We start from the raw sequence: 22,169 nt of genomic DNA on the forward strand, positions 1-22,169 counted from the left end.
CTAAATTATTTTCGTCTCCACCATTTAGTGAACTTCAACAGAGAGTTTCCAGTCTGAGAACCTGGTGAGCTTCTGCCAGTCAGTGTAGACAATATTGAGCTACGTGGACCAGTGGTCTGACTCGGTATAAGGGGAACCTCTGCTGTGTGCCAAAACTAGGGCTGAGTCCTCACACATGTGTGGCTGGGTTGCACTAATTCAGGTTTTGCTTGCTGTTCATACGACCAAATGATTCTTCATTTAGAAGAAGAAGAAGAAGAGTTTGGATTTGATATCCCGCTTTATCACTACCCTAAGGAGTCTCAAAGCGGCTAACATTCTCCTTTCCCTTCCTCCCCCACAACAAACACTCTGTGAGGTGAGGCTGAGAGACTTCAGAGAAGTGTGACTAGCCCAAGGTCACCCAGCAGCTGCATGTGGAGGAGCGGGGAAGCGAACCCAGTTCACCAGATTACGAGTCCACCGCTCTTAACCACTACACCACATTGGCTTAGCTCCGCATGCAAAACTAAATGGGATCACACTCACTTGCAGTCTGAAGTGGTACAGCCCAGGTGTGTCAGGGACTGACTAGACAGGGAGGAATTGGTGGGGGGCTACAGCCAGGGAATGCTCCCAGGGAAGCATCCAAGTGGGAAGGCTCCAAGCCAGGAGAATGGTGGTGGGGTTCAGGAGATAGGCCAGAGGAGGAAGAGGGTGCAGACGGGTTGGAGGCTGAGCAAGCAACAGGTTTAAGTGAGCTCTAAGTGCCCACTCTGGCACACGTGCCATAGGTTCACCACCACTGCCATAGGTGTTCCCTTGGTTTTGCTCCCAGGCTGTGCACTCAGAGGTTTCCTTCCTCTTGAAGTGGTGATCATTAGGAAGACTGGCACAAACTTCAAAGTTCTGGCACTGGGAGGGAGGGAGCCAGGAGTGCTAGGTGTTTATGGACCCCAACTTGGCACCAGCACCACCCAGCATGTCCAGAGCTATAGGGAAGGGCCATAGCTCGGGGATAAAGCTCCTGCTTTGCATGCAGAAGGTCCCATCTCTGGTATCTCCAGGTAGGACTGGCAATGTCCCCTGCTTGAAACCCTGGAGAGCCAACACCAATCTTTGTAGATAATGATGAGAAAGAAGAAGAGTTTGGATTTGATATCCTGCTTTATCACTACCCTAAGGAGTCTCAAAGCAGCTAACATTCTCCCTTCCCTTCCTCCCCCACAACAAACACTCTGTGAGGTCAGTGGGGCTGAGAGACTTCAGAGAAGTGTGACTAGCCCAAGGTCACCCAGCAGCTGCATGTGGAGGAGCGGGGAAGCGAACCTGGTTCACCAGATTACGAGTCCACTGCTCTTAACCACTACACCACACCAGTGGTCTAACTCAGTGCTTGACAACTTCTGATACTCCTAGGATCAGGGGTGATGGGAGTGTTTTTTTTTTTCCAAAACAGGAGGGCACAAGGCTGGGGAACCAATCAAAAGGGACAACAGTGATCTTTATTTTTGCCCTCCGCTGAGAAAATCAGGACTTATGGAAAGAGTACATAAGTTGAAAGTCTTGGTGTCTTTCAGGTGATTGGATCCTTCTTCTTCCTGCTTGCTTGCGCGCTCTACAAACCACCTCCCCCTGAATCTGTTCCGGGAAGCTCTGACGCCTCTGAAAATGGCAACTGCGACGTCCAAGAGAACAAATACCCACATCAATCTCAAGACGACATATAGCACGGAGGATATGACAAGTGACTTTCACACCATTTCCAAGATACTGTGTCTAAAGAATATGTATTCGTCTTTTACTGTTAAATGATTGGTATTATTTTTCTTCATTTCCCCCTCCTCCGGGGAAGAATAATTTAATGGTATATAATTTAGTATTTTCTGAACAGCAAAAGCACACTGCAAAACTTGTGCACTGGCCTTGCCACCTTGAAGCCTATCACCAGGGTTTGGGACCCTTTTTCCCAGTGTGGAAGATGGAGGTGCGAGGATTTTTTGAAAGGCCACAGCCAGTTTCAGATGTCTCTCACATGTGGCTGCTGCCATTTTGGAATGGAGCGCCGCCATTTTGAAATTTATTTATTTTTCTAAACCAAGATGACAGCACCTGTGAGGCACTGGAATGTGTTCTGCTTGGCTCGAGTGGGCAGCATTCACTTTACGAAGTGTCCCAGCCTTGCATTTAGAGACCAACTTTAAGCGTAACCTCAGCATGTCACAATGTTTTGTGGCGTCAACCAACCTCACAGTGTTAATTTATGACAAGAAGGGCTAAACATAGCTTCAGACCATTCCTGTATAAAGCACTTAAAGAGGCAAGCAGAGTTCACCCCCATGGGCCGTGTGTGGACGCTGGTACAAGCTCTTCTCTGGTGTAAATGTAATTTGGCTGGTTTGTCGCTGCTCCTCAGGCAGGAAGTTCTGTGGTAACGTTCTTGGTCCTCTTCCTTTTTGGGGGGTTTTCTGCTCATCACTCGGGGGCTGCAACATCACGGTGACTCACAGATATGTATTGGCCTCCATAGATCAAATACGACAGGCAGAATTTCCATAACACCACACCTCGAAACATCATTTCTAACGGAAGCCATTCATATATTTAGCCATGAGTCACTAAGTGAGGAAGATGCATTTGTGGTGGATCCGCCTTTTTTATTTTTAGTGGTTTCCCAGGCACTGTAACCCTCCCCAGGAAGTTCCCCATGGAAAGGAAGCTCTCTGAACTTGCTCTGTCTTAAAAGGAAGGCCTTCTACTTGCTGTCTACTGATGCTAAAAACGCACCATACATTTAAAGCCCATGACTTTCCCCAAAGCATCCTGGGAGCAATAGTTTTTTTTTTTAAAGGGTGCTGGGAGTTATAGTTCTGAGAGTGGCAAACTACAGTTCCCAGGATTCTTGGAGGAAACAATGTGCTTTAAATGTGTACACAGTGGCTGGAGTTGACACCCCATTCCCACCAGAAACTATTTTACTGTTTCTGTACCCCTGTGAGTTCACTCCCCGGTGTGAGTGTGTGGCTCCAGAACCAATTCTTTTTCCGGCCTGGACTGCGTGTACAGCTGTTTCTCGTGTGACGAGAAGCACTGAGACAAATTCTTTCCTCATATTCGTTTATGCCTTTTGCCTCCTCTGGGATTTAAGCTGTCTGGAAAGCAAGCCTTATGAGGAACAGTTGAGGGAATTGGGTATGTTTATCCTGGAAAAGGGGAGAGGAGACTGAGAGGAGATGTGATAGCCATCTTCAAATATCTCAAGGGCGGTCACATGGAGGATGGAGCAAGCTTGTTCTTCCCTGATCTGGAGGGTGGGACCTGAACCAGTTGCAAGCAAGGAGATTTCAACTAAAGATCAGGAAGAGCTTTATGACAGTAAGAGCTGCTTGACAGTGGAACAGATTCCCACAAGAGGTGGTAGAATCTCCATCCTTGGAGGTTTTTAAGCAGAGGTTGGGTGGGTGTCTTATATCAGCGATGTCCAACAGGCCGATCGCAATCTACCGGTCGATCGCGGGGCATCCCTGGTCAATCCTGGTCGATCGCATGACCCTGACCCCTCCCCCAAAAAATAAGCTCAACAGCTTTGGGTAGATCACTGCCAGTTTTTTATAGTGGAACTAGATCGCAGTCTCTTGGAAGTTGGACATCCCTGTCTTATATGATTTAGTTGAGACTGCTGCATTGTAATGCAGCTACTGAGACCCCTTTAAATTCCTGCTGCCCTTCCCCCTCCCCTTTAACCCCGCCCCCAACTTTCCATCAACACCAGGCCACTGGGTCTTGGAGGCACCATTTTAATTTCCCATAATGCCTTGAGACATTGTGAAACATTAAAATGGTATCTCCAAGATACTACTTAGTGCTGGTCAAAGGACTACTGTTGACCACTGTCACTGCTAAGTAAGCCCATCAGGAGACCCCACTGCATAGCTGTCAACATTTCCCTTTTTTTAAAGGGATATTCCCTTATTCCGAATAGGATTCCTCGCAAGAAAAGGCCCCACTGACAGAGGACAGGGCCAATCAAAAGACATTTCCCAGAGAGCCCCTTCCAACTAGGAGCTGACTTCAGCTCTTCAGCATGTGTGAAATAAGCACCCATGAGATCTCATGAGTGTATGAGAGAGAGATCAGTTCATGGTGAGGAGTACCGTTTTCTGATGAGTGTAAAGGAACTTCTTCTTTCTCCCTTCCTCACAATATTTAGTAAGGGAGCATGACGAGACTTGTATTTCACGGTGCCAAAGGCCACGGTCAATTTCAAAACAAGGGGAAATTGTGCCAAGCACAGTTTCAATGGGGATTCAAAACGGGGGGAGAAAATGAAAGCATGCTCTATTCTTCTAGCTCCCCCCAAAAAAAACTGCCAAAAGAGTGGGGTATTCTCTTGTTGGTGATTGCTTGAGTTTGCTTTAACTGGGATCAATTAATTTACACAATCTGCCAAATCTTGGAGCACAACTTGTCGAGACTTGCATTTCTTCTGACTGCTGGGGTGGGGGTGGTATATTGAAATACTCCTCAATTAAGGAAATAATAATAATATGGCATGGCAAGGAGAAGGCTAGACTGAGCCCTTTCCCTTTGACCTGCTACTTTTGCATATGCGGGGAAGCAAACGAAAATGCTTTGGGATTTCATCCTGAGGGGGGGGGGCGGTCAGCGGTTGCTGGTAGGATGTGAGGGAAGACCCGGAGTCTATCCTGGACACCATTTCCAGGTAAAAGTATCAGGTGTCAGGTGATGGGAAAGCTCTCCAGCTTGAGACCCTGGAGAACAGCTGCCAGCCAGAGTAGACAATATCACACAACTCTGTTGATTGTATCAATCAACTAAAATCCCCCTGCTCAGATCTCCTGATGATGTACAAAACCATATTTTTCCGGGTTTTTAAAAAAGCAGGAAATCCTTCTTCGCACAACACACAGAGAAGGTACGGAATTCATTGCGTGGCAAGTTCCCGCCTCCCCCTCGGAAATAAAGACACAGGACACCAGCATTTTAGGTTAATGGGCGAAAATTGGCCACAACTTTATTGGTTACAGGAATTGAGCGGTATTGGCTCAGGCATTGGTCCTATCGACTATCCGGCTTCAGCCTGATTGCTTGAAGACCGGGAAGGGTTCACCGCCAGTAGGGGGAGTCCTGCTGATGCACGTCAACTAGGAGCTCCCCCGGGGTCACCGCTTGGGGGCGTGCCTTAGACCCACACCTCCATAGGCTTCAGACAGGGCCACGCCCCCCAGAATCCTTTACCGGACTACCTTTCGATTTGGTGGAAGGTGATGGCGCTACCTCCCCCCTCATCTACATAACAACACCCCTACCAATGCCTAACCGCCAATGCCGAGAAAGTTGTGACGGTTTGCTAAGAGGTAGGCGAAAAACCAGATGTCTGGTGCCAATTTGCCAAGTGGAAAAAATCCCTACCAGGCCCCTTGACGGTGACCAACCGAAGTCCATAGCAAGGTCAGAGAGCCAAACCTAAAGGGTGGGAAACCGGAGCAGCTGGAGTGATGAAAGAGGAAAAGCCTCGGCCGCGCCGGCCCTAAATAGCACGGGCCACGCCTCCCGGGCCAGCCGATTGGCTGGCAAGGGAGATGACGCGGCCGAGGATTCCCCCAGTCTTGCGGGGAGGGCGTGAAGCCCGCAACCCCACCTCCTCTCCAGCTTGGAAGTGGCTTTCTCACGCAAGGCAGGGATGATCACCACCTGTATGGCTTTAAAAGAGGAGTAGACAAATTCATGGAAGAATAGGTAGTCCATTTTTACTGATACTGATGCTCTCTCCATGGTCAGAGGCGCTATGCCTCTGAATAGCAGTCAGAAACCACAGGAGGTGAGAGCGATGTTGTGTTGAGGACAGGTCTCCTGTAAGCATATGGTTGGCCACTGTGAGAACAGGACGATGGACAGGATGAGACCCTAGCCTGAAACTGCAGGGCTCATATGTTAAGAATTTATACAGACTTCTCTCTGGACAATTTTGGATCCAAAAATATCTTCCCTATAGCAGGCTAATAATCTGACTTGCAACGTTTCTGCCTGCGATGAATGAAATTCTCCTCCCATGACTTTTTCCTCCCCGACCGCTCTTGCAGCTGTCTTTGTCTTCCCTCCCCAAGTGTTAAGCCCTTTGTTTATATTGTACATACAGCCCTGATAGCTTCATGTTACTTACTTTGCAATGGAAGAAGGGTGAGAGAAGGGGAAAGATTATCTGCCCGGCCCTGTCAGAGGATCCCACACAATGCCGCTGTCTCAAAACTCAAATGCTTAAACTTGAGAGTTGTTGTTTTTCACCCGCTTTCCACCAAAGTCTTTTCAGACTTGGCACTTCTGAGTCTGATCCCGATCCCTTTTCCCAGGGCTCGAAGAGAAGAACTACCATATTACGTAGCCACAACCTGCTTTTGTCCTACTCTTTTAAGATGGACACCTTTCTTTCAATGTACTGTAACGAAGGTTTGACTTACTGGTTGTGATTGTGCTTTGTCACCTATGCTGATGTTTCCACTGGGAAACATGGGGGTTTTTTTAAAGGAAAAAAATGGATCTATGCAATGTCTGGCTTGCTGTACTCTGTAAAGAAACTGATTTTAGATACATGCAAAAAACAAAATTGGAATGGTCATGGTTTGTTCCCCGCCTCCCATTCACTAGGTATTCATGCTAAATGCCTGTCACAATCACAGGGGTGTCAGCTGGGAATATGTGTGGATGAAAACTGCCATTTCCAGTTTCAAGTCTTAAGTTCTGCTTGCCACATTTTTGCACCAGTTTGCAATTAAAAAAAAAAAAGTTCTCACAAAAATCCACCAGCATTTTAATGTGGCTTTATGCTAATATGAGGGCTGTGGACCAAATAAGGCTGAGGCCCAGATCCCGAACTGAATTGCACTAATATGTCCCTATCTGGGCGTTGGCTGGGGCAGGATTAACCGAAAGCTGCACAAAACGATGTATTTATCTGATTCTAAAAACATGCAGAGAACCGATTGACGACACTTGATGCATCCGTTCCACTTCAGAAGCAAGACCAAGTGTTGAGAACTCCAGAATCTGGAGAGAAATTCAGATGAGGAGGAATTTTGACCCATTCCTAAACGTGCATGCTAAATCAGCCACAGAGAATAATGGGTTTCAACCTACTTCTTTTGAAAGAATAACCTTTCTGCACTGATTCCATATGGCCACTAGGTGGTAGCAAAGACAACACTTTCATCAAATTGTCCTATTTGGGTAAATGGGAGTTCATTCTTACTGGGAATAGAATTGTGGAAACATAAAGCAGAATGGATTAGAAAATTATTAAACAGCCCCCTGCCTCCATCCAAAACCATGGCCCACTGTCCATTGGATCTCCACATTAATCCACATGTGCAATCTCCAAGAGTCATTGCAGGGATGGGTTTCTTGTATCACATCAAGAGGATATTTCAAGATAACTCAAACAAGTGAGCCATGCCACATCTGTAAGGAAAGTGTTTGGACAAAATATTCAGTTGGTATTTGAACATTTCCCAAGACCTGCTGGAGATTATGTGTATTCGCCAGGAAATGTGGAAAAGTCCCTCTTCAATTAAGGATTGTGTGCACATTCTCCATGCCATCTGGGGAATGTGCAGACTGACCGGTTGGCTTTTTTGTGTTGATGAGGAGAGGAGAGTTTGTCTGTCTCAAATTAGGCCTAATGTAAATGAAATTATCCAGCAAAAGCAAACTCATACCTCTTCCTGAGTTTGTATACATATTTAAGGAACATACATAAGAGGCTCATTTATAATTACATTTTGGGAATGATTCCAAAACCCAGCTATTCGCTAGAATACAATCCAGTAAAAAACAATTTTCTTCATCTAAATCCAGAGACTGCAAGCAGAATGAGGGTCTTTCAGCAGATGCTACTTCCCAAGACAACTAGAAGTCAGATGGCTCTCCCACAACATTAATCCTCAAACAGTCAGATAATTTTGCATCCACTATAATCTACTCCTCCACAACTGTCTCGTCATGCAGCTCGTGAAAAATAGAACTGGAAGATAATGGATTGCATTCAATTAAGTCCTACTGAAATTAATGAACCTGATTTAGTTATGCCTATTAATTTCAGTGGGTCTGCTCTGAGTTGGACAAGCATCTAATATGACCCAATGTTCTGAACCTGATCACCAAGCATAGGGTTGGCTGTTCTCCTGGGCTTGGATAATGAGGCCCATCAACATTACTAGAATTGTCATGCAAAGCAGCATTTTCATGTCAACCACAGAACCATCCTTTCCTTGCCCCATAGCTGATTCTGATTTTTGGACCATACATTTCTGCAGACGCTTTACGGCAGCCATCCATGCCACCATGATGGGGGCCATCTGCCACATTGCAGATGGCCTCGGTTTATTCCCAGCAAATGGGTTTTCCCGTTCTTTCAATTACCCTGCTACCAGGTGCCAATTTAGCAAAATCAAGATGGTTAATTCATAGATGAGGCAACACTTTTGGACAGTGTACAATATGTGGTTTGTTTCATTTAAAGTGTCCATCAATCAGGTGGATGATTAGTCCAGGAGAAAGAGTCACGAGCACAGAAATTAGCCGTAGAAGCTGCATTTCTGCTGGACCATCAGAGAATCCATGCAGACAACAGCCTGATAGTTGCTATAGTTTGAATGTCAGCATGTGAGAAGCATTGCACACACATTTTTGGGGTGTGTGGTTTGATGTCAAACCACACAGGCAAAAAGAATTTATCCAACATCCCAAGCATCAGTCAAACATGAGCCATCTCTCTCTCTCTCTCTCTCTCTCTCTCTCTCTCTCTGTGTGTGTGTGTGTGTGTGTGTGAAGATAAGGATCTGACCCACCTGTCGCGTTCCTGTTCTCCACCTCTGTTATAGCTGTCGTGGCAGTGACAGGGGAAGGAAAAACCTTAAACACATAGCAGAGTTCCCCAAAAATAGACCAGAGGCAATTCTACTTCATCTAGAAGAGCTTTACTGAAGGCAAATAAGCATAACGGTCACAAATCCAAGACATTCAGGGTTGGAACGGTCCATAAAAATCCAGTTGCAGCACTTACAATAAAACTTACAATACTTCTAATAGGACTAAACGTTAACACCAAGCATACAGATCAGAACACTAGAACAGGGGTCAGCAAACTTTTTCAGCAGGGGGCCGGTCCACTGTCCCTCAGACCTTGTGGGGCACCGGACTATATTTTTGGGGGGGAAATGAACACATTCCTATGCCCCACAAATCACCCAAAGATGCATTTTAAATAAAAGCACACAGTCTACTTATGTAAAAACGCCAGGCAGGCCCCACAAATCACCCAGAGATGCATTTTAAATAAAAGGACACATTCTACTCATGTAAAAACACGCTGATTCCTGGACCGTCCGTGGGCCGGATTTAGAAGGCGATTGGGCCAGATCCGGCCCCCGGGCCTTAGTTTGCCTACCCATGCATTAGAACAAAGAGACAGGAAAGAGAAAGTGAGTTAGACCCAGGCTTCTCCTGGTCTTACTGTTATAGTCAGTATGACCTTGTCAGAAAAATAACAGAACCAGTTTAAACCCGCAGTACTCAGCTTCCCAGAAGAAATAGCCAAAACGAAAACCTTCTGCCTGTTTCTTTCACATAGAAAGAAAACTTTCTTTCGCAAAGAGAAGAAGCCTTCTAGAACCCTCTTGAACTAATCAGAACAGGAAAGATCTCTACATATCAGATCCATACTTTCTGCAAACTGACAATAGCGCACCCTGGTCTGGTGTTTTGTTGCTAAAATCCAGGTCTGTCCAGGAGAAAACATAAACCATCCATGATGAAGAGTTCAACTTGGCATGTACAACTGAGACCCAGGCAGGTGGACTGGGTGGTCCTATGACAACCCAGGTGTCCCCACCTGGATACTTGATACCACACCATTCCAGGTCAGAAGGGCAGGGGGGAGTTGCAATCATCCATAAAAGTTTCATTTCCCTTACCCAGAAACCAATCCACCAAGTGTCTGTCGGGATTCACAGAATGCTGTGTGAGATAGTAAGTCTGCAGGCTTGAGTTTGCTAGCTGATGCAGCTGGCTGATGCCATCAGCCTGCAATACTTTCTATGGAAGTGCTGGGTCAGAAAGACTCAGCAGTAATGTGCAGATAGTTGATTGGCTGCCATCGGTAAGGGAAACCTGTCCAGCAGTAAGGGTGTAGAAGAGTGTGGTCAGAGATAAATACAGTGGTACCTCGGGTTAAGTACTTAATTCATTCCGGAGGTCCGTTCTTAACCTGAAACTGTTCTTAACCTGAAGCACCACTTTAGCTAATGGGGCCTCCCACTGCCGCCGCGCCTCCGGAGCACAATTTCTGTTCTCATCCTGAAGCAAAGTTCTTAACCTGAAGCACTATTTCTGGGTTAGCAGAGCCTGTAACCTGAAGCGTATGTAACCCAAGGTACCACTGTAGATAGAAAGGTCTTCCTATTTGCCTTAAGGTGCAGCCAGATACTCCGTTTGACTGTATGAACTCCTCGTGTATTATAGCCTGTAGATATTTGTATAGATAGATAGATAGATAGATAGATAGATAGATAGATAGATGATAGATAGATAGATAGATAGATATAGATATATAGCTCACAATAAAGATACAGTGGTACCTCGCGTTACATACGCTTCAGGTTACATACACTTCAGGTTACATACTCTGCTAACCCAGAAATATTACCTTGGGTTAAGAACTTTGTTTCAGGATGAGAACAGAAATCGTGCTCCGGCGGTGCGGCAGCAGCAGGAGGCCCCATTAGCTAAAGTGGTGCTTCAGGTTAAGAACAGTTTCAGGTTAAGAACGGACCTCCAGAATGAATTTAGTACTCAACCCGAGGTACCACTGTACTGTACTGAAGAATCTGAGCATTTCTGCTAAAGCGCCATGAAGAATTTGCTACAATGTCTGGGTTTGAGGGATTGCTTGTGGTGTTGAAAGAGAACAACGCTGTTAGCGTTATGTCCCCTCCACTGCTCTACAACCTCCCTGGCTGACTAGTGGAGGCAATCTTAGATGTGGTGTTGGACAACCCTTTCACAAGGGGCCTTCAATATCCATGCTGAGGCTGCCTCAAATGGGCCAGCTTGGGACTTCATGGCATCCACAACAACCAATGGCCTCCATGAACTCCCCCAAAGAATCTTGGGAACTGTTGTTGGTTAAGGGCGCTGGGAATGGTAGCTCTATGGGGTAACCTACAGTTCCCAGGATTCTTCAGGAGCAGTCGTGTGCTTTGACGGTTCTTTAAATATAAGGTGTGCATACAGCTTTGGGGGGATTACACAAAATGGCAGATACTTTATAGCTTCTCCTGGTGCGATTGGGTTATCTGCATTTCCTCAGACAATCTTTTCAAAATTCCACGTTAAATTCTACTGCAGGCTTTCTTCCAGAATGACGATCCTCTTGTAAGCTTCACCACAATAGCAATGTTTCTGTCGGTGCAGGAGAACTCAAATAAAGCAGAGAAACGGAAATGGTGCGAAGGTTATGGGCTGTCACAACTCAGAGAAAATACTGCCAATAAAATCACACCCACATAACTCCCTCATTAAATTCACCCGAAGGACATTTGCAAAGTGGCTTTGCTTACAAGATATCAAGGAACACAACAGCAGGGCTTTTTATTGTGATGGAAAAGGAGAAACACATGAATTGTAGTGAGAAAAGAGTAATGCTTTTGCATAGAATAAGATTTTTTTTTAAAAAAAAAAATTGTCCTGGGTACCTCTTGGTTTGCTCAGAAGCTCCTCAGTCAGAAGATCAGTAAGAGCAAACAAGCTTGCCTGAAAGACGGCTAACTCGCCACAACCATCTTCACCTGCAATGTGCAGTCACAGGCGAGCATTAGATGTGTTCATGGAAATGCTCTCCATTAATGCAACTCAATGGTGAAACCTAATGGGGCTTGCCAGTTTCCCACACAAAGCATGCCAAAGAATTCTCTGCAACATGTTCTGGAGTTCTGTAGCAAATGAGTCCATGTAAAAAGAGCCCCGTGAAGATAGAAAGTCCATTAGTGCTTCAGAGATTAGGAGAGCATCTTACATATAAGCAGTACATTATCATTATCATCTTCATCATCATCATCAGGGCTTTTTTCAGCCAGAACTCACTGGAACTCAGTTCTGGCACCTCTCAAGTTGGGGTCATTGCCATTGTAAGAGAACAAGGGAGGCATTCATGGTGAGTTCTGGCACCCCTTTTTCTAGAAACAATAGCAGTGGTGATAATTATGATGTTTGAAAGTGAACAATAACCCTCTCCTCTCACACACAGTTCTGGGGTTCTCCCAACCCCCCAAACCCAATTTGGGGGGCACTGGGGGCATGTGAGGAAAGGAAGGGAGTCTCATTGTGCCAGCAGAGATACTTGCACAGGTTCATCCTGCTGTTGTGTTTATGGCTATGGATATTTTGTATGGTTTCGGGGTTTTTTTTATTGTACTCTTTCTGTGTGTGTTCATGTATTCTTATCCTTTGTAAGCTGATTTGATATCATCAGATAGCAAGTGGTCTATAAATGGAAATAATAAATGGTTGAAAACCATGACTGTGGACCTGAAAGAAACACAAAAGGTAGACCACATGTATGCATTGTCAAATATATTGAAAAAGGAGACCTTCCTTCAACCCGAGCTGAGAACAAGATGCTGGATTAGATGTGCCTTTGATATGATCCAACAGAGCTCTATTTACATTTTGGCCTCCCTGCTCACACATTTCCCTTGCATGAAGGCAAAGGAGTGGGGACAGATTTATTGGCTCATGCCTCTCTGGTATGTTCCTGATAGCCTTTGCTATGTCTTGGGGCTCAGCTTCTCTAGTCAGGAAGCTGCTCTGCTCATGTAGGCTCCTTGTGCAATTGAAAACCCTTCAACTTTCCTTCTGCATATGTTCAGCACCAATACGTAGACAGTGGTGGAACTGGGCCACCAGAAAATAGGATTGAGAGGGCAGGATCAGCAAGTATCTCGTTGCTGTCTCATCTTATGTGACAGGGAACTTATGAGGGGGGATGCCCAAACAGGGTACTGGATCTTCATCTCAAAGCATAAAACAATTCCAGGGATAGCTGCTATGAAAAATGTTGACCAGAGCTTTCTTCTGGTACTCAATTCCAGAGAACAATCCAATATCTCAAAGGGTCAGTTCAGCAATTTAGGAAAGAGGTCAACCACTCTGAGCCCATTGTACAAATGGCGTCTCAGCCAACACACACACACACACACACACACACACACACACACACACACACACACCTTACAGTAGACCCAATGTGTCCTCATCAAAACCATATGGAAAACCTTCATCTTCTGTTTGATGGTGATGATGATGAATTAGGCATGCAGAATGTCAGCTACAGTTGTATGTCTAATTGGATTAACTGAATACGGATACAGTCCCTTTGCTTTCCTCCACTCATTCAATCCATATGGCTATTGAATGTTCCTTGGAGACAGCTTCTGTCCCTATGTGCCAACATGATGCCTGGGGATCAGCTGAGAACTCTCCATGGTTGTCCCTTTGGAGCGCTCTCAGAGGAAGTACAGCTCACAGTGGGGCATTTCCAGTATGCGACTCTCAGCTGAAGACGACTTCTTCCAAACAACGATCACAAGACTGGAGCTACATTCCTGGTTTTAGCAACAAAGAGGGCCTAAATCTAAACCTATATCTTCATGACATGCATATGAAAGACCTTGACTATGCATCAGAAGCACTACAGAATCACCTTCAGGACATATAACTAGGATAAAGATGAATGTTGCATATACAGAGTGATGAGTCTGATTTGGACTTCCACCAGGGATAACAGGACATAGAATCATAGAACTGTAGCATTGGAAGGGACCCTGAGGATCATCTAGTCCAGGCATGTCCAACAGGTAGATTGTGATCTACCGGTAGATCACTGGACACCTGTGATAGATTACTGGTAGATCACTGGTTCCCCCCAAAGAAGCTCAACAATTTTGGTTCCCTCCCAAAAGCTCAACATTTTTGCCCTGCTCCCCCCCCCCAAAAAAATGGGACTTTCCTTCTCCCTAAGAAAAGCTGGACAACTTTGACCTGAACCACCCAAAAGGGGGTAGCTCACTGCCAGTTTTTAACTCTGTGAGTAGATCACAGTCTCTTGGCAGTTGGCCACCCCTGATCTAGTCCAATGCAGGAATGTGCAGTTGTCCCATATGGGGATCAAACCTGCAACCTTATCAACCTTATCAACCTTATTCACCTTATCAACCTTATCAACATCATGCTCTAAGCAACTGAGCTATCCAGCTCCATCCTATGGAGAAGACCATCCTCAGAAGTAGTCTTTTGCCTCTTGAGTCTTTCCATGGGCAAGGAAAATAAGGCTATCACAGGCTATGGTGACTATATTTTGCCACCATACTGCCTTTGAATTCCGGTTGCTGGGAATCAAGCATGGGGAGTGCACTGTTACACTCAAGTGCTGCTTTTAGGCTTCCAATCTGAAACATCTGATTGGCCATTGTGAGAAGAGGATGCTAGACTGGATGGGTCATTGGTCCGATCCAGGAGGAATCCTCTTCTGTTCTTATTTCAGGGACGATCTCAAGATTCACCATGGACATTTGTCTGGGTGTGGAAACCCCTTGAGCCCATATTTCGATCTGAACTGTCGATGCAATGTAGATAAAACTAACAGAATCCAATGCAGTAAATGAGTGTGGAACTTCTCAGAGCCGCAAGTTTGCATTGTTCAACATAGACTTTTGGGCTTAGAATTTAGTTTGACTTGTGCCAGGGCTCACACGGAGTAACTTGTGCCGATTCAGGATCTGTTGCTTTGTGGCATATTTATACTTCACTTTCTCTGCCTGCCATCAAGGGCGCCGTGATGCAGCCAGAGCTCTGCATGTAAACATGGCAGAGAGCTTAGCTCACGGTGTCCTTTGTTGCCAGACTACAACTCCCAGCAGATTCAGCCAGCATGGCGAGGGATGATGAGAGTTGTAGTTCCAACAACACCTGGAGCTACATCCATGTTGGCTTAGCCCATTTCTTCAGCTGGTAGCCGACGGCTGGTTTGATCTCATTGTTTTGAACCCAGTGCCTCTGATCATATGATAGGGATATAGGCAACCGTGGGTGCTGCACCCAATTGTTGAGACACAGCCATAGCCTTTTAGCCACCATGCACATGAGGACAGCAGGATGGCTGAGGGACCTGACAAAAGAAGAACCCTTTTGAAACAGAAGGGAGAATGGAAAGCATGCCATGCTGCCTATTGCACAATATCAGCCCCAGCTAGTCAGCCTCGAGTTCTTTGGTTTGCTGTGCAAACAAAGCCAGGCAAAAAGAAAGCATTGCTATGTTTCAGTGGCCAGGAGGGGGAAAGGGCAAGCACGAGCTCTTGTAGCTGGATTTGAATTCTGTGTTTACATCTGAGGCTCATGAAGCACCAGGAGTTTGTTCTGCCTGCTCTTTGTTAGCAGAGACATCTTTGAGAATTTGCCTCCAAACACAGCAGGAACAGATTTTGTTTGCTTAAGAGGACAGATGGAGTACAGTTTGCTGAGGAATGCTCTGAGCCAAAGGCTGCCTAGGCTGATCAGACCCAACTGGCTAAGATGCTCATCCATGGCCATGATGTTGCATCCACATATCTAAGGCAGGGGTGGAAATGCCTTCTTTTTCAGCCCTGGGGCCACATTTCTTTCTGGGGTAACATTTAAGAGCCACAGGCCAGTCGTGGGCTGGGACAAAGGCACAAGTAGTTGGAAAAACTAGTGCACCTCTTTCCTTTGTCCAGCAGGATAGATCCCAGGCAAACATGAGTCTCCAAGCAACTTCTCCATCTCCCTCCCATGTGGTTAGGGCCACTTGCATGGCTTTGTATCATGTCTGTGACCAGAGTAGTTTCACCACCATGGTACAGAACAGAGGTCAGCAACCTTTTTCAGCCGTGGGCCGGTCCACCGTCCCTCAGACCTTGTGGTGGGCCAGACTATATTTGGGGGGGGGGTGAACAAATTCCTATGCCCCACAAATAACCCAGAGATTTTAAATAAAAGCACGCATTATACTCATGTAAAACACCAGGCAGGCCCCGCAAATAACCCAGGGATGCATTTTAAATAAAAGGACACATTCTACTCATGTCAAAACATGCTGATTCCCAGAGTGTCCGCAGGCCAGATTGAGAAGGTGATTGGGCTGCAGCTGGCCCCCAGGCCTTAGGTTGCCTACCCCTGGTACAGAATATCATGAGTTATTGGTGTGTGTATTTGTTTATTTATTGTTGCATTTTAATCTCACTTTTCTTCCAAAAACTTGATGTGAAGTACATGGCTCTCCCCTGCCTGTTTAGCTTTGATCGTCTCCCTTCTTTACAGGACTAACTCCTTTTATAGAATAACACCTGACATTTCACAAATGAGAGAAGGGATACTATAGTTCTCAAATTACCAGCGGTTGATGGAGGAGGAAGAGGTGTGGGCCAAGCCCCTCACCTCTTGAGAAGAACACCCTTAGCTACTCTTTAGTAAGTTACCAGGGATCCAAAGATTTGGGTAAAATGGAGGGGGAGGGGTCAGGAGCAACAGAGTATAGGATTTGTGGACCCTACATTGTTTCCGAGCACAATTCAAAGTGTTGGTGTTTACCTTTAAAGCCCTAAACGGCCTTGGCTTTGTATACCTGAAGGAGCATCTCCACCCCCATCGTTCAGCCTGGACACTGAAATTCAGCTCCAAAGGTCTTCTGGCAGTTCCCTCAATGCAAGAAGTGAAGTTGCAGGGAACGAGGAAACGTGTCTTCTCAGCAGTGGCACCCACCCTGTGGAATGCCCTCCCATCACATGTCAAGGAGATAAATAACTATACAACCTTTAGAAGACATCTGGAGGCAGTGGAATGGTCTCCCTCAGGAGGTGGTGGACTCTCCTTCTTTGGACGTTTTCAGGCAGAGGTCAGATGGCCATCTGTCATGGATACTTTAGCTGAGATTTCTGCATTGCAGGGCGGTTGGACTAGATGACCCTAGGGATCCCTTCCAACTCAACAGTTCTATGATTCTGTAATTCCGCCTTTCTCCTTCAGAAATTTAACAGCTGCAGATCTAGATGTAAGCACTGAAAATGGGAACCACAGTTGCCTTGGGAACTGATCATAACTGTGTAGTAGAGCATATGGTTGGCATGCAGATACCTCCAGGTTTGGTCCCTAGCATCTCCCTTTTTTATTTTGCTTTTTACAAAGGGAGAAGAGTTTGGATTTGGATTTGGATTTGATATCCTGCTTTATCACTAACCAAAGCCGCTAACATTCCCTTTCCCTTCATCCCCCACAACAAACACTCTGTGAGGTGAGTGGGGCTGAGAGACTTCAAAGAAGTATGACTAGCCCAAGGTCACCCAGCAGCTGCATGTGGAGGAGTGGGGAAGTGAACCCGGTTCACCAGATTACGAGACTAGCGCTCTTAACCACTACACCACACTGGCGCTCTATAGAGAGACCCTATAGAGCCACTGTAAGAGATCAGAGAAGGTCATGCAAATAGCCTGGCCTGTACAAGGCAACTTTCTAGAGGTTATAGTCAATATTAGTCCTACTCAGAGTAAGCCCACTGAAAATAATGGACATGGTTAACACAGGCTAATTAATTTCAGTGGGTCTCCTGAACAGGATTTTTGTTGGATACAGCCTTCAGGGCAGAATTCATCTTATGAGCCCCATCAGCAAAAACTCTGCATAAGGACTTTCGCTTGCATAATGGTCCCCCCCCCCACTTCTCTCCTGTTCCATAATTGTTTTGGGGGGGTCAGGAGAACCCCAAAACAGTGAACAGGGGGAAGAGAGGGAGAATCATTCCATTTGGCAAGCTGAAGCACTTGCAGACAGAACGTTTGCCATAGCATGGCACTGAATTCCATCTCCACTTCCTAACTCTACTGCATGGCTGTGTACACTAACAAAATGTTTAAGAAGCATCCCCAGCTCTCCTCCAATGGCCAGATAGGGACAATGGTTCACCTGGGACAGGTACCAGAAAACTGGAACTGTTCCTAATAGGGATCATTCTATTTTAGGTTATAGAGTTTCTCCTCCAGCACGCACATGCGTGTGTACATGCAAACACAGGCACACCCCTCCATTCTTCAGGGACAATATTGGGCAACCTTCTCTAACTAGATCACGTACAGCTGTGACTCAGCAGCCAGCCAGCTCCTTAACAGGCTCTTCTCTTTCATCAGTGCAAGGCTCTGCTACACCTCTGCAACAAGTCAAAAAAATATATCTTCCACTGACATCTCTAAGGTAGTTCAAAAGCTGAGGCTCATCTTTCCCCATTGTCCGGATGATTATTCCTGCCAATAACAGTACAATATTGTACATCTGGCTTTTTCTAGGAAATGACTCCATTTCTCTGCCAGTAATTTCACCACCTCTGGATAAGATAATAGCTTTTTCCTGAGGATCACGTTCTTTCCACAAATTGTATCTCCAATATAACAAGTTTGGGGTGTTTTTAAAAGGCAGATAATAGACGCTGTTTGGTTGCGGCAACTGCCAACTTCCAGAGCATTGTCTGTCAAATGTTGATTACTGAATTCACACTCCATGAATGCTTTTTTAAAGAGAGTTTTATTCAGTCTCCTGGTAGGGCTCTTAATACAGGCCTGCAGCAGGAGTTCACCTACGGTTCACCAACTGTTTTGGACAGGGAGGAACATACTGAATTTTGAGAAATTAAACTTAAAAGCCCTGATGGTTGCAACCTGTCCTCCTATGGGACTTGCTCACCTCTTTGATAATTTCGGTTGCCCTGTTCTGAATGGAAGCATAAGAAACGCCAAGGAAGATTTCAGCCTGAATGCTTTGTTTCAGCTCGTTTCATTGATGTCGTATTCCAGGAAATGTTTGTCATGTTGTTTCATTAACATTCACGGTACAGGATGAATCTGAACTTTCCATCTGGGAAGCAGTTAGAAAGACACTTGAGCATAATTGTGCTCTGCAGCACAGAATGAATGATACTTCAAATGAAGGCAGAGAGATTAATGTGCACCTGAAATGAGACTTTTAAGGATATGTCCCAAGAGGTTTTACTATGAAAATTGCCCACATTTTCCTATCTGGCATGACCCAAGCACAGAACTTTAAACTTTGGATTGAGAAGAGGTATAACAGAGAGAGAGAGAGAGAGAGAGAGACCACAGAGGGCTCTTAAAGTACCTTGGCCTTGCAATTCTATAGGCAGACAATCTTAAATTTTAATTTCTACATTTCCACATCAGTATGTGATGTTTTTTATTTACAAAAGTCTCATGAAAATTCACTAGCATTTTAATGTGAATTTCTCACAATATACACATTTTTGTGTGTGCAAATTGGCCTAACATACACATTTTTGCAAGCACCTCCCCTTAGTATATATGTTTTTTGTAGAACTTACTCGGCTGAAAAAACTACACTGCGAAACTCATAGAAGTATGAATTTACAAGAATGCCTGAGTATACGTTCACATATTGATTGGGGAAATTACCGTAAAATTGAGAAGGTTCTTTTTTAAATGTGACCTGAACCAAACTTCTCCCCCACCTCCAAGGCCACATTCACACCATACAGCTAAAGCACTGTGATGTCACTTTCAACTGCCATGTCTTCCCCAAAGAATTCTGGGAGCTGTAGTTTGTTAAGATCTCTGAGACTTGCTAGAATCATAGAATCATAGAGTTGGAAGAGACCACAAGGGCCATCGAGTCCAACCCCCTGCCAAGCTAGGAGGCCCCAATTCCCAGAGTTCCTTGTGAAGATGGGTTGATTGTTAGACCACTCTATAAACTGTAGCTCTGTGCGGGGAATAAGGGTCTTCTAACGACTCTCAGCACCCTTAACAAACTACAGCTCCCAGAATTCTTTAGGGGAAGCCGTGACTGCTTAAAGAGGTATCATGCATGGTGTGAATGTGACCTAGGTTAGCCACGAATCATACTTCTACCTCAGCTTCAGGCTAGGTGTACGCACAATCATCTTCTACCAAATGCCAGATGTCTGTTTATAAAAGGTAAAGGTAAAGGTACCCCTGCCCGTACGGGCCAGTCTTGACAGACTCTGGGGTTGTGCGCCCATCTCACTCAAGAGGCCGGGGGCCAGCGCTGTCCGCAGACAATTCCAGGTCACGTGGCCAGCGTGACAAGCTGCATCTGGCGAGCCAGCGCAGCACACGGAACGCCGTTTACCTTCCCGCTGGTAAGCGGTCCCTATTTGTCTACTTGCACCCGGGGGTGCTTTCGAACTGCTAGGTTGGCAGGCGCTGGGACCGAACAACGGGAGCGCACCCCACCGCGGGGATTCGAACCGCCGACCATGCGATCGGCAAGTCCTAGGCGCTGAGGTTTTACCCACAGCGCCACCCGCGTCCCTTGATGTCTGTTTATACTTTACGTTTATGCCTTCCATGTCTGAAAATTGAGACATTTGAAAACACTGTTTAAAACCAGTCAGGGTTGTTGTGACATCATGGATGCTAGCCAATTAGTGTCATCCATACTGGATTCCACCCCCCCCCCCCCCCGTTCCAAATTGTTTTGTTTCGAGGCTCAGATCTGGAGAGGAAAATGCATGTTTGCTTGGAAAACACAGAAGTGCTTTCAAACTCCCCCCGTCCCCCCTCCATTTAAAATGTTACGCTTTTCTTCAACCCTTCACCAGCTTCATGTGATGGGTACAAATTGAAGCACGTTCCGAAAAGTGAAAGCAGAGGTGGGGGGGGGGGGCGGAGAAGGGATGAAGGGTGAAGAAGAGATTGCTTAGTACGAAGGGGTGTGTTGTGAATTAAAGATAACAGGAATGTAATTATGTCAAAGGCAGCTGAGAACATCCAGAGAGTAAAATGGATTAACTCTGAAGCACTCATTAAAAATAAGTGATCACATTTGTGGCTCTAATATCCTGTTTATAGCGATAAATCTATGCACAAATTGGAGTTTCAAAGAGGGAATAATTCTCCCTCCCCCTTTCTCCCAAAGAAAAGCATTTTGATTTGAGATGCCGTTTGTGTGCCGCGCATAATTAAAGCTGGGAACAGCTGTTGGTGAGGAAGGGAACTAAATCCGTCGCTTTTCTTCTGGAGTACATGCCCGTGTGTGTAAAGAAGGCATTTAGCAGAATGCAGGAGAGGTGTTGCTCATTTAAGCTTCTCCTTCCTGCAGCAACAACAGAAACGATCATTACCGTAACAGCAGATTCCTTGAACTGCCGCTGTGTGTTCCAAGTGCATCCTCCTTCTCCTTCGCCACCTATGGTGCTCCTTCGAGGGTGGCCAGATGCGAAGGAAGGCAAGACCTCTGTACTCTTCTAAACAGCTGTGCAGGAGATAGAATTTGGCAGCTGCAGCTTGTCATGCAGAGATGGGGGAGATGGCAGCCCCATCGAAGCAACTGTTGTATGTTCTCCTTCATCATTCCAATTTCTCCTCATTTATTTCCTGTGGCACAGAACAGTAGATGGCATCTTGCTGGGGTTGTGCAAACAGAACAAGAGTGAGGGAGACAGAAGGTGCTCCTCTCCCCGCCCCCCATATCCAGAGAAAGCAACTGGGGCAACTGAGCACCCATTATTCACGCAGATCACATATAAAACAGAAGTTCATAATACGGAAACATTTGAGGCGGAATTATTCTCAAGCATCTCTTCATTGTATCATTGCTGAAATATAACACAAAGCTCTGAAAGACCTGCAGCGATCCCTTATGCCAGGGGTGGGGAAGAAATTTGGTTTGATTGGCATTTTAAGTTGCGCCTCCTCAAACGACATTGGCACCAAAACACAGCTAAACTTTGGAATTCATGTTTCTCTGAATTTTGCAATGCAGTCCCTCCCACCCCGAAAGGTGTTACAAAAATGCATTTTTAGGAGAGGAAAGAATCATAAAATGTGCATATTGGTGAAAATTACATACAAAATACAGTCATACCTCGGGTTACAGACGCTTCAGGTTGCATTTTTTGGGGGGGTTATGGACTGCCGAAATCCAGAAGCACCAGAACAGGTTACTTCTGGGTTTCGGCAGTCGCACATGTGCAGAAGCGCTAAATCACACTTTGCGCATGCACAGAAGCTTCAAATCGCAACCCACGCATGCGCAGACGCAGGTTGTGAACACTGCGGGTT

General features: G+C 45.7%; 1 protein-coding gene across 1 annotated transcript in view; it reads left to right on the plus strand.

Annotated features, from left to right (window-relative positions):
- Positions 1 to 6,604, plus strand: part of SLCO4A1 (solute carrier organic anion transporter family member 4A1) — a 62,225-nt gene extending 55,621 nt beyond the window's left edge. The window contains exon 12 of the mRNA XM_077929360.1: positions 1,560 to 6,604. Coding sequence (XP_077785486.1) covers positions 1,560 to 1,709 — 150 coding nt within the window. The 3' untranslated portion in view covers positions 1,710 to 6,604. The remainder of the gene's footprint in view (positions 1 to 1,559) is intronic.
- The last annotated feature ends 15,565 nt before the right edge of the window (positions 6,605 to 22,169 follow it).

Source organism: Podarcis muralis, chromosome 5 (assembly GCF_964188315.1).
Source record: "Podarcis muralis chromosome 5, rPodMur119.hap1.1, whole genome shotgun sequence".
Taxonomy (NCBI): domain Eukaryota; kingdom Metazoa; phylum Chordata; class Lepidosauria; order Squamata; family Lacertidae; genus Podarcis; species Podarcis muralis.